Raw genomic sequence first — 15,667 nt, forward strand, 5'->3', positions numbered from 1 at the left:
GGTGGCTAAATCAATAGCCCCCTCAGAGACTAACACAGCCTCTGTGGCCTCCCTAACAAGACCAACCCCAACTAAGTTACCAAAAGTGAGCCCAGCTACTCCCTTGGATTGGCTATTAGTAGGTTTGCTCGCACCACCACTGCTATTAGTAGGGACACTAGGTGTAGCAGTAGGGGTTGTAGTGGTAGGAGGCTTGGTGCTTTTCTTTGGACAACTGGGATCTGTTGTCCAATGGCCTTTTATTTTACATAAATAGCACCATCGTTTCTTTTCTTTGTTTTGATTAGAAGAGGATTTGGGCCCACCACCCCCACCAGAGTGTTTTTGTGGGCCTGATGAAGACTCATTTTTAGATTTGTCCCCACCCTTGTCAGAAGACTTACCATCCTTCTTCTTGTTGCCATCTTTGTCACCCCCTGTATGAACTTTTCTGTTCACCCTTGTTCTGACCCATTTGTCTGCCTTCTTTCCCAATTCTTGGGGAGAGGTCAGATCAGAGTCCACCAGGTACTGGTGCAACAAATCAGACACACAATTATTAAGAATATGCTCTCTCAGGATCAAGTTATACAGGCTGTCATAATCAGTAACTTTACTGCCATGTAACCACCCCTCCAAGGCCTTCACTGAATGGTCAATGAAATCAACCCAGTCTTGTGAAGACTCCTTTTTGGTCTCTCTGAACTTTATCCTGTATTGTTCAGTGGTTAAGCCATAACCATCCAGGAGTGCATTCTTAAGAACTTTGTAATCATTGGCTTCACTTTCTTTCACAGTAAGGAGCCTATCCCTACCTTTTCCACTAAATGATAGCCATAGGATAGCAGCCCACTGCCTTTGAGGGACATCCTGTACAGCACAGGCCCTCTCAAGTGCAGCAAACCACTTGTTAATGTCATCCCCCTCCTTATAAGGGGGAACTATCTTATGCAGATTCCTGGAATCATGCTCTTTTGCAGGATGACTATGGGGAATACTGCTGCTGCCACCATGGGTTTCTAAACCCAACTTCTGTCTTTCCTTCTCTACTTCTAAGGTCTGTCTATCCAAATCCAGCTGTTGCTTCTTGAGCTTCAGTCTGGTTTGTTCCACTCTCAATCTATTGAGCTCTCTTTCTAACACTGTCATCAGGGTGGGTGGGAGGGACATGCCTTGAAACAGAAGTATGATGAGAATGGACAGAAGGAGACCTGTCCCTTACAGAAGGCACCCTAACAGCTTGGTTAACAGAAACATCACTTCTACTGTGGTGAGAATGAATGCTTTTGCTATGATGTGAGACAACACTATCTGTATGGTGTGACTCAACCTCAGTACCAACTATGCTAGACTGTCTAGTAATGGGCAGGCTATGAAGTTTCTTTCCTGAATCTTTTCCTAGGGGGGTCCCTGGATCAGATTGGGAACCATTAGCTACTTTTTCAACAGATGGGGCCCTTTTGGCCTTATCTTGTTCTCTAAGCATTTTAAGCAATAATTCCAAGGAAGGATTCTTCCCTACACTCAAACCTCTTTCTATACAGAGACTCCTTGCTCCTTTCCAGCTAAGGTGGTCATATGCAAGTTTGGACAGATCAACATTTTGGCCTGTGCCAGACATTTTTAGAAAGAGTTTAAGTGATAGAAAAAGAGAAAAAAGTTTTCAGAACTTTTAGAAAGACAGAAAAAAAAACTTTTTAAACTTTTAAGAACTTTTAGAAAGTTTAGAGGTACTTTTCAGCACTTTAGAAAAGAGGTGAGAAAAGAAATGCAAAACGTTTTGGTTAGGTGTACATACACTGAACTTGTTTTGTATATTTTTCTATTATGAAAAGTACAATGACAAAAGTGGTAAGTAGTCTCAAAGCACTTATCCCACTGCTGCACAACCAATGTAGGAGGCTGGACTGGCTTGTAGTGAGTACCTAGGGGTACTTACACCTTGCACCAGGCCCAGTTATCCCTTATTAGTGTATAGGGTGTCTAGCAGCATAGGCTGATAGATAATGGTAGCTTAGCAGAGCAGCTTAGGCTGAACTAGGAGACGAGTGAAGCTCCTACAGTACCACTAGTGTCATATGCACAATATCATAAGAAAACACAATACACAGATATACTAAAAATAAAGGTACTTTATTTTTATGACAATATGCCAAAAGTATCTCAGTGAGTACCCTCAGTATGAGGATAGCAAATATACACAAGATATATGTACACAATACCAAAATATGCAGTAATAGTATTAGAAAACAGTGCAAACAATGTATAGTTACAATAGGATGCAATGGAGACACATAGGGATAGGGGCACCACAAACCATATACTCCAAAAGTGAATGCGAACCACGAATGGACCCCAAACCTATGTGGCCTTGTAGAGGGTCGCTGGGACTATTAGAAAATAGTAAGAGTTAGAAAAATAGCCCACCCCAAGACCCTGAAAAGTGAGTGCAAAGTGCACTAAAGTTCCCCAAAGGACATAGAAGTCGTGATAGGGGAATTCTGCAGGAAAGACACAAATCAGCAATGCAACAACGATTGATTTCCAGTCGAGGGTACCTGTGGAACAAGGGGACCAAGTCCAAAAGTCACAAGCAAGTCGGAGATGGGCAGATGCCCAGGAAATGCCAGCTGTGGGTGCAAAGAAGCTGCTACTGGACAGTAGAAGCTGGAGATTCTGCAGGAACGACAAGGGCTAGGAACTTCCCCTTTGGAGGACGGATCCCCCACGCCGTGGAGAGTCGTGCAGAAGTGTTTTCCTGAAGAAAGACCGCCAACAAGCCTTGCTAGCTGCAAATCGTGCGGTTAGGGTTTTTGGGTGCTGCTGTGGCCCAGGAGGGACCAGGATGTCACCAATTGCGTCTGGGGACAGAGGGGGCGTCGAGCAAGACAAGGAGCCCTCTCAGCAGCAGGCAGCACCCGCAGAAGTGCCAGAAACAGACACTACGAGGATGCGTGAAACGGTGCTCACCCGAAGTCGCACAAAGGAGTCCCACGTCGCCGGAGGACAACTTAGGAGGTCGTGCAATGCAGGTTAGAGTGCCGTGGACCCAGGCTGGATTGTGCACAAAGGATTTCCGCCGGAAGTGCACGGAGGCCGGAGTAGCTGCAAAAGTTGCGGTTCCCAGCAATGCAGTCTGGCGTGGGGAGGCAAGGACTTACCTCCACCAAACTTGGACTGGAGAGTCACTGAACTGTGGGAGTCACTTGGACAGAGTTGGTGGATTCAAGGGACCTCGCTCGTCGTGCTGAGAGGAGACCCAGGGTACCGGTGATGCAGTTCTTTGGTGCCTGCGGTTGCAGGGGGACGATTCCGTCGACCCACGGGAGATTTCTTCGGAGCTTCTAGTGCAGAGAGGAGGCAGACTACCCCCACAGCATGCACCACCAGGAAAGCAGTCGAGAAGGCGGCAGGATCAGCGTTACAGAGTTGCAATAGTCGTCTTTGCTACTTTGTTGCAGTTTTGCAGGCTTCCAGCGCGGTCAGCAGTCGATTCCTTGGAAGAAGGTGAAGAGAGAGATGCAGAGGAACTCGGATGAGCTCTTGCATTCGTTATCTAAGGAATCCCAAGAGACAGAGACCCTAAATAGCCAGAAAAGAGGGTTTGGCTACTTAGGAGAGAGGATAGGCTAGCAACACCTGAAGGAGCCTATCAGAAGGAGTCTCTGACGTCACCTGATGGCACTTGTCACTCAGAGCAGTCCAGTGTGCTAGCAGCACCTCTGTTTCCAAGATGGCAGAGGTCTGGAGCACACTGGAGGAGCTCTGGGCCCCTCCCAGGGGAGGTACAGGTCAGGGGAGTGGTCACTCCCCTTCCCTTTGTCCATTTTCGCGCCAGAGCAGGGCTAAGGGGTCCCTGAACCGGTGTAGACTGGCTTATGCAGAAATGGGCACCATGTGTGCCCATGAAAGCATTTCCAGAGGCTGGGGGAGGCTACTCCTCCCGTGCCTTCACACCATTTTCCAAAGGGAGAGGGTGTAACACCCTCTCTCAGAGGAAGTCCTTTGTTCTGCCATCCTGGGCCAGGCCTGGCTGGACCCCACGAGGGCAGAAGCCTGTCTGAGGGGTTGGCAGCAGCTGCAGTGAAACCCCGGGAAAGGCAGTTTGGCAGTACCAGGATCTGTGCTACAGACCACTGGGATCATGGGATTGTGCCAACTATGCCAGGATGGTATAGAGGGGGCAATTCAATGATCATAGACATGTTACATGGCCATATTCGGAGTTACCATTGTGAAGCTACATATAGGTAGTGACCTATATGTAGTGCACGCGTGTAATGGTGTCCCCGCACTCACAAAGTCTGGGGAATTGGCCCTGAACAATGTGGGGGCACCTTGGCTAGTGCCAGGGTGCCCTCACACTAAGTAACTTAGCACCCAACCTTTACCAGGTAAAGGTTAGACATATAGGTGACTTATAAGTTACTTAAGTGCAGTGTAAAATGGCTGTGAAATAACGTGGACTGTGTAAGAATTGTCAGAGCTCCCTATGGGTGGCAAAAGAAATGCTGCAGCCCATAGGGATCTCCTGGAACCCCAATACCCTGGGTACCTCAGTACCATATACTAGGGAATTATAAGGGTGTTCCAGTAAGACAATGTAAATTGGTAAAATTGGTCACTAGCCTGTTAGTGACAATTTGAAAGAAATGAGAGAGCATAACCACTGAGGTTCTGATTAGCAGAGCCTCAGTGAGACAGTTAGTCATAACACAGGTAACACATTCAGGCACACTTATGAGCACTGGGGCCCTGGCTGGCAGGGTCCCAGTGACACATACAACTAAAACAACATATATACAGTGAAAAATGGGGGTAACATGCCAGGCAAGATGGTACTTTCCTACAGTGGGTCGACGGAATCTTTCCCCTGCTAACGCAGGCACCAAATTACTGCATCACCTGTCCTCTGGGTCCCCTCTCATCCTGACAAGCGTGGTCCCTGGAACACAGGAGCTGGGTTCAAGGGCCTCCCACAGTCCAGTGGCCCTTCTGCACAAATTTGGTGGAGGTAAGTCCTTGCCTCCCCATGCCAGACAGCAAACCTTGTGTACTGCGTGATTTGCAGCTGCTCCAGCTTCTGTGCACTTTTCCAGGACTTCCTTTGTGCACAGCCTAGCCTGGGTCCCTAGCACTCCGTCCTGCATTCCCAACTCGCTGAGTTGAAATCAGACGTCATGGGACCCTCCTTTGTGACTCTGAGTCGACCGCTGTCCTCAGATCTTCTAAGTGCCTGCTCCGGTACGTCTGCGGGTGCTGCCTGCTTCTGTGGGGGCTCTCTGAGTTGCGGAGCGCCCCCTCTGTCTCCTCCAAGGGGCGACATCCTGGTCCTTCCTGGCCCCCAGCAGCACCCAAAATCCTCAACCGCGACTCTTGCAGCTAGCAAGGCTTGTTTGCAGTATTTCTGCCTGGAAACACGTCTGCAACCTCCAGCACGCCGTGGGACATCTTCCATCCAAAGGAGAAGTTCCTAGCTCTTTTAGTTGTTGCAGAATCTTTGGCTTCTTCCACCCGGAGGCAGCCCTTTTGCACCTTCATCCAGGGTTTAGTGGGCTCCTGTCCACCCCCCCTCCCCTCCAGGACACTTTTGTGATGCTTGTGGTTCTTGCAGAATCCCCTATCACAACTATTCTGTCTTGCTGGGGTAGTAGGGTAACTTTACTCCTACTTTTCAGGGTCTTGGGGTGGGGTATCTTGGACACCCTTACTGTTTTCTTACACTCCCAGCGACCCTCTACAATCTCCCATAGGTCTGGGGTCCATTCGTGATTCGCATTCCACTTTTGGAGTATATGGTTTGTGTTGCCCCTAGAACTATGTCTACCTATTGCATCCTATTGTGATTCTACATTGTTTGCACTACTTTTCTTACTGTTACCTGTTTTGGGTTTGTGTACATATAATTTGGGTATATGACTTACCTCCTAAGTGAGGGTATCCTCTGAGATACCTTTGGCATATTGTCACTAAAATAAAGTACCTTTATTTTTAGTAACTTTGAGTAGTGTGTTTTCTTATGATATTGTGCTATATGATATAAGTGGTATAGTAGGAGCTTTGCATGCCTCCTAGTTCAGCCTAAGCTGTTCTGCCATAGCCACCTTCTATCAGCCTAAGCTGCTAGAAACACCTCTAATCTACTATAAAGGGATAACTGGACCTGGCACAGGGTGTAAGTACCACAAGGTACCCACTATAAGCCAGGCCAGCCTCCTACACTTACCAGTAAATCAAATATGCCAGTCATGGATAAACCAATCACCAATACAATTTACAGATGGAGCACTTGCACTTTAGCACTGATCAGCAGTGGGAAAGTGCGCAGAGACAATAAACCAGCAAAAACAGAGTCTAGTATACCATAAAAACAGGAGGTCAGAAGGCAAAAAGACAGGGGAGACACAGCAAAAAGCTTGCCAGGTCTAACACTTCCTATTTATTTTCAGAAAAGATGGGCATCTTGCCCTTCAGATACAATAAACCTAGTATGTAATCTAGTCCTTATCTCCTTGATTGAGTATAGTGTTTTATAGATATTGCTGGATCCTCTACTGAGGATTACTCTGGAACCACTTAAGATAACAGCTTCTAGGTATCACGCAGGTGACGTTTAGGTGCATACATGTGTGTATGTATATCTATAAATATTTAATTGTGTATATTTATATATATGTTCATTATATATATATATATATATATATATATATATATATATATATATATATATACACATCAGCACAGAAATATGTGTATTACCTACTGGTGGTCACGAGTAGGTAGTTGTAGTTAGGTCAGCTTTTCCGTAGAAAGAGCATTTCTTGGTTCGCTAATAAGTTTGGGCCAGTTTGACAAATCTTCATGAAACTTTACCAAAAAAAGTTCATTCACCTCAGCTTCTTTCTGGCAAGTTTGGTTTGCTCAGTGAAGCGGAGGCGAAGTGAAATGGGTGTCTCAAAACGTAAAATCCCCATACATTTTCCATAGACTTATTTAGACAAGGTGTGATAAATTAGTCTCTTTCTAGCATGGGTATGCCCATTTTAGGCCTGTTTGTGAGTGTTTGTCAGTGTGTTTTGCCTGTCTCACTGGGATTCTGTTAGCCAGGACCCCAGTGCTCATAGTTTGTGGCCTGTGTGTGTTGTCAGTATGCTTGATTGTGTCACTGAAGTTCTGCTAACCAGAACTCTAGTGCTTATGCTCTCTCTACTTACCAAATTTGTCACTACACTTTAGTGACTCCATATTCCAATTCTGATTGTCTCACTGGACCCTCCTTGTAAGTCCCTAGTATATTGTACCTAGGTACCCAGGGCATTGGGGTTCCAGGAGATCCTTATGGGCTACAGCATTTCTTTTGCCACCCATAAGGAGCTCATACAAACCTTTCAGCAGAACTGTCACTGCAGCCTGGGTGAAATTGTGCACACACTATTTCACAGCCATTTTCAGTGACCTTAAGTAACTTATAAGTCACCTATATGTCTAACCTTCATTTAGTGAAGGCTAGGTGCAAAGTTACTATGTGTGGGGGCACCCTTGCACTAGCAAAGGTGCCCCCACGTTGTCCAGGGTCAAATCCATGGACTTTGTGAGTGCGGGGACACCATTATAAGCGTGCACTGCATATATGTCAATACATATATGTAGCTTCACAATGGTAACTCCGAATATGGCCATGTGAGGTGTCTTAAGATCATGGAATTGACCCGCCAATCCAAATCTGGTATTGGTGGCCAGTCCCATGCACCCTGGGGGCTCCACCAGGGACCCCCAGTACTGCCAAAACAGCTCTCTGAGGTTTCCACTGCAGCCCAAGCTGCTGACACCTCACAGACAGGTTTATGCCCTCCTGGGGATTGAGCAGCTCAATCCCAGAAAGGCAGAACAATGAATTTCTTTTAGGAGAGGGGTGTTACACCCTCTCCCATTAGAAATAGGTGTTACAGGCATGGGAGGGGTAGCCTCCCAGAGCCTCTGGAAATGCTTTGAAAGGCACAAATGGTGCCCTCTTAGCATAATCCAGTCTATACGGGTTCAGCGACTCCCAGTTGCTGCTCTGGCACGAAACTGGACAAAGGGGAGTGATCACTCTCCTGTCCATCACCACCCCAGGGGTGGTGCCCAGAGCTCCTCCAGAGTGTCCCTGGCGTTAGCTATCTTGGATTTCAAGGTGTGGTGACCCTCTGGAGACCTCTGAGTGGCCAGTGCCAGCAGGTGACATCAGAGTCCCCTCCTGATAGGTGCATGCCTGGGTAGGTAGCCAACCCCCCTCTCAAGGCTATTTAGGGTCTCTCCTCTGGGTGTTTCCTTAGATTCGGTTTGCAAGATTCCTCCAGGACTCCTCTGCTTCAGCTTTTGACCGTTGGACAACCGCAGACTGCTCCAGGAACCGCTGTAACTGCAACAAAGTATCCAGGACGACTCCTGTGACCTGCAGCTTCAGCTCCAGCCAGCATCTGCAACGGTTTCCAAGGTATGCACGCTCTGAGGACTGCCTGTCTTCAGCCTGCTTCAGAAGAACCAAAGGAATCTCCCATGGAGTGACAGAGTCACTTCTCTGCTTCAGCAGGCACCCTTCTGCGACGACATCCGGTACTCTGGTACTCCTCTCCTGACGATGAGTGTGCTTCCTGGAACACAGGTGGTGGACCAAAGTGACCCAGGCTGTCCCCCTGTGCGCGCGTCTTCTGCAGCTCCTTGGGCTTCTGTGTCTGTCTTCCAAAAGTTCATGCACAGTGTAGCCCAGGTCCCCAGCACTCCATCCTGTGACTCACTGCTCTCTGAGTTGTTCTCCGGCGGCTTGGGACCCTCCAGTATAGTGCTCCGACAACTGCACTTTGCATCTTCTTTGTCCCCGGGTTCTGGGACTCCCGTGGGTGCTGCCTGGTCTTCTGAGGGCTCTCTGAAGTGCTGAGAGCCCCCTATGTCTCCTCAGTCCGAGTTGAGACCCCCAGGTCCCTCCTGGGTCCAGGCAGCTCCTTTTTTACGCAAACCGCATACTTGCTCGAACCAAGGCTTGTTGGCGGAATCCAGCAACGCAAACAGCCTGCCTCCAACAACTCAACGTGGGACAACTCCTACACCGCCCAGGAACCCGCAGCCATCTTCTGTGGTGCTCTTCTGTACTTTTCTTCTGACCGTAGAATTAACTTTTTCACCTTCTTTTAGGTTGACAGGGGCTCCTGTCCTTCCTGGACTCTTTTTCGACTTCTGGACTTGGTCTCCTCGCTCCACAGGTCTTCAGGTCCAGGAATCCATTGTTTATTGCTTGCAGTCTTGCTTGGTTCTTGCAAAATCCTTTACCATGACTTATAGTGTGTCCTGAGGAAACTTTCTGTACTTTACTCCTGCTTTCCTGGGCTCTGGGGTGGGGTTCTATACATACCTTTGGTGTTTTCCTACACTCCCAGTGCCCCTCTACACACTACTTTTGCCTAGGGGGGAATTCGACATTCACATTCCACTATTTCTGTGTATGGTTTGTGTTGCCCCTAGGCCCTTTGCAATCTATTGTACTGTCTACTGTTTGCACTATTCTATGACTGTTTACTTACCTGATTTTGGTTACTAGAGTATATATTGTGTATAATACTTACCTCCAGAAGGAGTATTGTCTCTACGATATTTTTGGCGTTGTGTCACGAAAATAAGGTACCTTTATTTTTGGTAACACTGAGTATTGTCTTTTACTGTGTATAAATGCTGTGTAACTATACTGGTATTGCAGGAGCTTTGCAAGTCTCCTAGTTCAGCCTAAGTTGTTCTGCCACAGCTACCTCTAAACAGCCTAAGCTGCTAAAACATTGTCTACATTTCACTAGTAAGGGATAACTGGACCTGGTATACGGTGCAAGTACCTTTGGTACCCACTACAAACCAGGACAACCTCCTGCCCAAGGCTACAGCAAAAACTGCTCAACAGAATTAAACCAAATTCGTCAGGAAGCTAGATCTCGGTCCACAGATTGAACTTTTTGTGATTTGGTGCAAATCAGTTCAGTTGTTTTTGAGAAATTAAAGGTAAAAAATAATTGTACATTTTGGCAGTTCGGCTTGCAAGACTTTTGTGAACCTCCAGCAAAAGCGCAAATTCAAAAATAGAGGCCTATGATTGGTGGAGAGGCCTGTTTTCCAGTGAGCCTTCACCCTCTCCCTAGATCCTCGCAAGACCCAGTGCTCTGATTGACTGACTATTGAAATGTTACAAATTAAATGGTTGCTATTGCTGCTTACTGTGGAAAATTTGAGGTGTTGTGGAAACTGATAAAAAAGCTATATAAGGAAGCAGCAGAAAAGCATGCTGTCCCCCTAAGTTTAGAGGAGGTGTGTAAGGGATAACTACTGTGAAGAAAATAAATGTTTTTTGTTTTTAACTAGTTTTTAGGATCTCGCAGGAAGTGCATAACAGATAAGTCTGTTTTAGGTAGATGGTTAATGTTTATTTTCAACAAAAGTTACGATCTCACAGGATTGTGAAAAGTAGAAAGGAGTAGGTGATCTTTGAATACACTGTAGTATGCACACTTGGTACTGTGGGAAGGACTCTTACTGGAGATGGTGTTTATCAGAGGCTACTATTTACACCAATTGACATGGTAAGAGTTGTGAGTAGAGTATAGTCTTTTCCCACACCCTGCTATGCATGTGCATTATCATAGAGAGGGGTGTAAGCAGGGAGGACAGTACCTAGACAGAGCATACCATACTCCACTGTAATCCAAGAGAGAAGTCTCAGCTGAGAGGGCAGTCTGTATCCACAGTCTACTACGCTCATCTGTCATCTGAGACAGAGATCTGACAGAAGAGGGCAGTACTTTCATCTGAGAGGAAGATTTGACAAGTGAGGCTAGTTCATGTACAAGACCTACTACATGCACCTTTTATCCCAGACAGAGGTCTGACAGGAGAGGCCAGTCGATGTACACACCGTAATACATACACCTGTACATCAGTGATGTCATAAATGATGTCATCGAACATGTCATGAGCGATGTCATGTGAGGTCATAGTAGTGCATGGCAGGGGGACACAAGTTATATTCAGTGCTGCTAACTATAACTGATTAATTTCTATGTTTTTTTCTTACAAAATGTTAAACGTTCTCACTGACAAATTCACCTATCTATAACCTTACCTTAACCTTTGTTTTTTGAGTGATATATATATATATATTTATTTTTTGTCACTGAAACAAATGAGGCATTCTTTTAGGTTTCTAGGGTACTAAGGGGTTTTAAGATTTCGGGCTGGGAAGGGCTAGATAATCACCCTCTTCCTCGTCCAAATCAGAAGAAAAAAAGAGAAACACAAGAAGCCACACAGGTGAGACAATACCATGCCTCTTCCGAGGTCCTTATCCACGGTAGGTCTTGGGGGAATCCCTCCCTTCCGTGAGCAACTGAGTCTTCCTCTGATCTGAAGTTTCTAAACATCACAGTGGAAGAACTGATGTAGTGCCGACCTTTCCTCCATTGTATTTGGAATTTGAAGTGCAGGTCATGGTATTTACATAGGCTGTGCAAGCACTCTCCCATAATGTTTCATTTTCTCTGTAGTGCCCCCAAGGGCCCATGGAAACTGCAGGGCATCCAGCAGGCATAACACTGGTGTGTGTTTCCCCAGTGCCATTCAAACCAGGTGCCTCCTTATAGCACTCCTCAGATGGAGCCGCACTGCAGGTAGCCTCTCAAACAATGCTGAAACTGGTTTCCAAGCCTATACCAAAGGCCAGTTTGGACCCGGCCATGTGCAAATCAGTCTTGACCCTGCTCCCCATGGAAACAGTCCAGCTCAAACTGTCAGGCCAGGTCCTCCCTGGATCGAAAACAAGTATCTTGTGACTGGTTTTGGGGTATCATCCCTCATCAGCCAGGCTAGCATGAATCCAGTGGCACAGTGAGCATGGGACCCACGTCTGGGTGAGATTCCAATTTTGGCATCACACAGACCTTAACAGCGAGTGGTTATCTCAGTTACCTATACTATTAAATCAATTGTGACCTAACAGTAAAAAATAAAATGGTTCTTTTCAATTTAACCTGTTTTGTAAAGCACAAAAAGTAATCATTGTAGAAATGTCGATCTTTTTCAGACACTGAAGAAAAAATAAATTCACATTACCTTAATTTCATTGTAATCATTGTCTTCTGGAAGAAAATAACATTTTTTGCCTGTCTTATGTCGGTTACTGTCTTAATAGTTCACCACTGTATGTTACTACTGATGCCACTGTCTGTTTTTATTGTCAACAGTGAAGTCAAAATCAACTGCAAAGTTGAGTAACGGTCTAGTAACTAAAAAGAAGATTACTGAAACTGCATATAATGGTGAAACGTGCAGGTGAGTAAATACCTACCTTAAAAAAACGTTAATTTTGCAAATTTGTATTGAAAAACTATTTAACACTTTGAAATATTCTAGATTTGGGAAAAAGGTTAATGAATAGGTTTTGAAACTTTCAGAAATCTTACACTGTATATGGTTTCCAAATGGGTTTGTTCTCAAGCATGAAACCTGTTGCTGTGACCTCCAAGCACTGGGAAGTCGGTACAACAGCCTATGACCTTGCCTCACATAAGTCTCTGTAGACCCAAGGAAAGTGATAAATGGCAGATGTTGATTTGCCACTTCCCACAGATCTCCAAAATGCAAAGGAGGCTGATCATCCACCTCCTTTCATCTTCTTTGCCCTCTTCTGTACCTCCACAGAATAAAGAGATGGAAGGAGAGTGGGCAATTACCGTGGTGCTAGGTTATATATAATTATAGGCTTATGATAATGAGGCAAATACCAGCAGGATTTGGTTGATGATGATAGGAGAGCAGTATAGTTTCTAAAATGGATTGAAAGGAAGGGAAAGACTTGGTGGAGGGCTATCTTACTATCTGATGGGGGCCCTTTGTAAGGTTGTGTTATGAGCCCCCATGGCTCCTTACACATTGAACTGCTGGTTCATGGAATCACATTATGAGGAAGTATTCTTGGCTGGTACATAGACAATATAAATTGTGTTTTGGCAGTATCAACACATTGCAGTTAAAACTCCAGTTTTCTTTTATTGCAAATGATATCACTTGGAATAACACCCCTATTGTTATACCTTTCAATGTGTTTTGATTTAGGTTGTTTTCACAATTAGATTTTCTTGAAATTCCTTTCTAAACCATATAGAATAGTATTATTGTTTTAAAAGCTTATGACACAGTTCCTGCTCTGAATCCCCACAATACTGAAACAGGGCCTCCTGTAAACCATCTAGATACGCTTTATTTAAAAATAAAATATTTGATTTGTGGTGATCTCATTAGTGTAAAATGTTTTGCCTTGCTCATTTCTGTGTGTCTGAATATCACACTGCTATTAATGTTTAGCTTTGGGCATCAAAAGTAGACATACTAATCTTATATTAATAATGTCTATTCTACATCATATGTATGACTTCTATGCTGTTAGCTTCTCAATTGAACCTGGGTCTTGAAGCTTTTATCATTTATTTGTGTAGCTCATGCCATGTCAACTCAAGCCATGTGTAGGAATGCTTTACAATGAGCAGAGGATGAAGACGCATTGTAGCAAAGAGAAAAGTAAAGATTCTCTCCATATTAACAGTGTGATTTGGCAGTATTTTCAATTTTATGAGGTTAGTAGTCCTCGCTATATACTTGTTGTTCGAGGAAGAGTTCATGCTGGTCTCAAAATCACTGTACAAGCAATTCTATTGTTCTAAATCCTTGTTCTTAGATGATATTCCTTGGTGGTTTCAAGGATTTCCATGAAGGTCAGGTGCGATGTTCCTTGGTGAAGTATTTTTGGTAATTTTCCTGATATAAGGATACTCTATAAGGTCTCAGCAATAAACAGCACTTTCTACTTTGACAGGTGCCTATGATCACGGGGGCATATCGCTGATAAAGGGGGTTTTCTGCTGTGTACATTTTTGAAATTTTTCTCTGTATCTTATATTTTTCTGTGGTTTCTTTATTTAATGTTGCAGTCTGCAGAAGCAGGTTGTATATTTTAGTGTGGGGAATTGTTTTTAGATTAACTATGATAGTCCACAGATGTGGAATACCGGAGGCAGACTTTATACACATGACGTGGAGTTGCCCACCGATATATCGTATATGGCAGGAAGCAACGACGCAAACAGCTAGATGGTCGGGTTTACCGCTTCTTCCCACCCCTGAGTCCTGCCTGCTAGGAATACGCATGTGAAAAGGTATAGACAAACAAAGACACAGATGCGCAGATCTCGCGTTTATCCTACTCAAGCGCTTAATCGCCACACAGTGGAAATCACCCTGCGCACCAAACATACACCGCTGGACGCAAGAAATGTCACACTGGACTAAAAGCAGAAATACAAGTGCTACGTACATTAAGTGACAGTGGAGTGGTAATTAAAGGGGTAGACATATGGGACTCCATCATAGAACAGCTGGAACAAAAAGATGATACCCGACCCCCCTGAATCGGACAGGTGCCTGCACTAGGAATAGCAACATTCATACACCCTCAGTCATTAAACCTAGAAAAAATGGAAATAAGATGACCTACCCCCACAACTGAACCCAGACTACAGGCCTTCCCTCCCCTCCACTCCCAGGCACCAGCCCATTAACCACCTCCCTCACTGCATGACCCCTCTGCCCCGCCCCTCCCCCCCCCCCCCCCAGGCTAATGCTACACAAACAATAGGCAAGACCTTTACCACATATGAGCAACGTGACTCACAAATGGCGGCATTTGTTACTGTTAAATGTTTGTTTGCTTCTTTATTTTTATTTTTTTTCTCCCTTTTTTCTCTTATCTCCTTTTTTGCTTTATTTCTCATCGGAAATACACAGTAGATCTGTTGATATGTCATGCACATACCGGTGACTCACTGAATGTAATGATAAGCTTATGTAACAATATGGAGACATGATCTACCACATGTAAACAATGATAACGATTAATAAACAGATTTAAAAAAAAAAAATCAGATCTTCTCTAAGAAAATGCTGTGTATGGATTTGAGCACCGGGTGCCTTTGACTTGCCATCAGTCAATAAACCAGATAACAATGGCGTTTTCTAGAACCTCAAATCAAAGTTTGTGATGTTGAGAGAGATAACTACATTGTAACTAGACTAATAGAGGTGATGGAATGGGAATTGATTGACGTAATGCCACCCTGCTGTCTAGTGAAGCTTGAAACGCCATCCAGCCTAATTCTTAATCACGAAATCCGATCTCCACTTAGATGATTGTGTCCTGAGGCCAAGATGCCCTCGCAGGCTCCCAAAGGAGTTTCAGTTGGCAAATACACCATGCTCTCACTATTGTAATGAAGCTGATTAAACTCCTACTCTTGTGTCAACTACATCCAAATAGTTTAGCTCTGCATCTTTACCTTATACTTTGCAGTAGATACTAACACCTTCACTAACCTTTAGACATAGGCGAGCCACATAGTCATATTTTACAGTTAAAATCAAGACACTCCTCGCCAGGAAGCCATTACCCTCTATGTTGAGCTATAATTTGTATTCCGATCTGAATGTAGTGCCCTCCATTTAAGTCTAAGTGTCCCTCTGCCATAAGGCAGTATTTACACAGGTTATTGGATAAGTCTGACATTTTGGGATAACGTGGCAACAGCACTTACAGGCATGTACTTATAATTACAGCTATACCCTCTAA

At 44.8% G+C, this 15,667-nt stretch overlaps 1 protein-coding gene across 2 annotated transcripts in view; it reads left to right on the forward strand.

Annotated features, from left to right (window-relative positions):
• BTBD8 (BTB domain containing 8) overlaps positions 1–15,667 on the forward strand; it is a 491,132-nt gene that overhangs the window by 426,884 nt on the left and 48,581 nt on the right. For both annotated transcript variants that reach the window (XM_069232349.1, XM_069232350.1), the window contains one exon: positions 12,234–12,321. In XM_069232349.1, coding sequence (XP_069088450.1) covers positions 12,234–12,321 — 88 coding nt within the window. The remainder of the gene's footprint in view (positions 1–12,233; positions 12,322–15,667) is intronic.

The sequence above is a fragment of the Pleurodeles waltl genome, chromosome 4_2 (assembly GCF_031143425.1).
Source record: "Pleurodeles waltl isolate 20211129_DDA chromosome 4_2, aPleWal1.hap1.20221129, whole genome shotgun sequence".
NCBI classification, from domain to species: Eukaryota; Metazoa; Chordata; class Amphibia; order Caudata; family Salamandridae; genus Pleurodeles; species Pleurodeles waltl.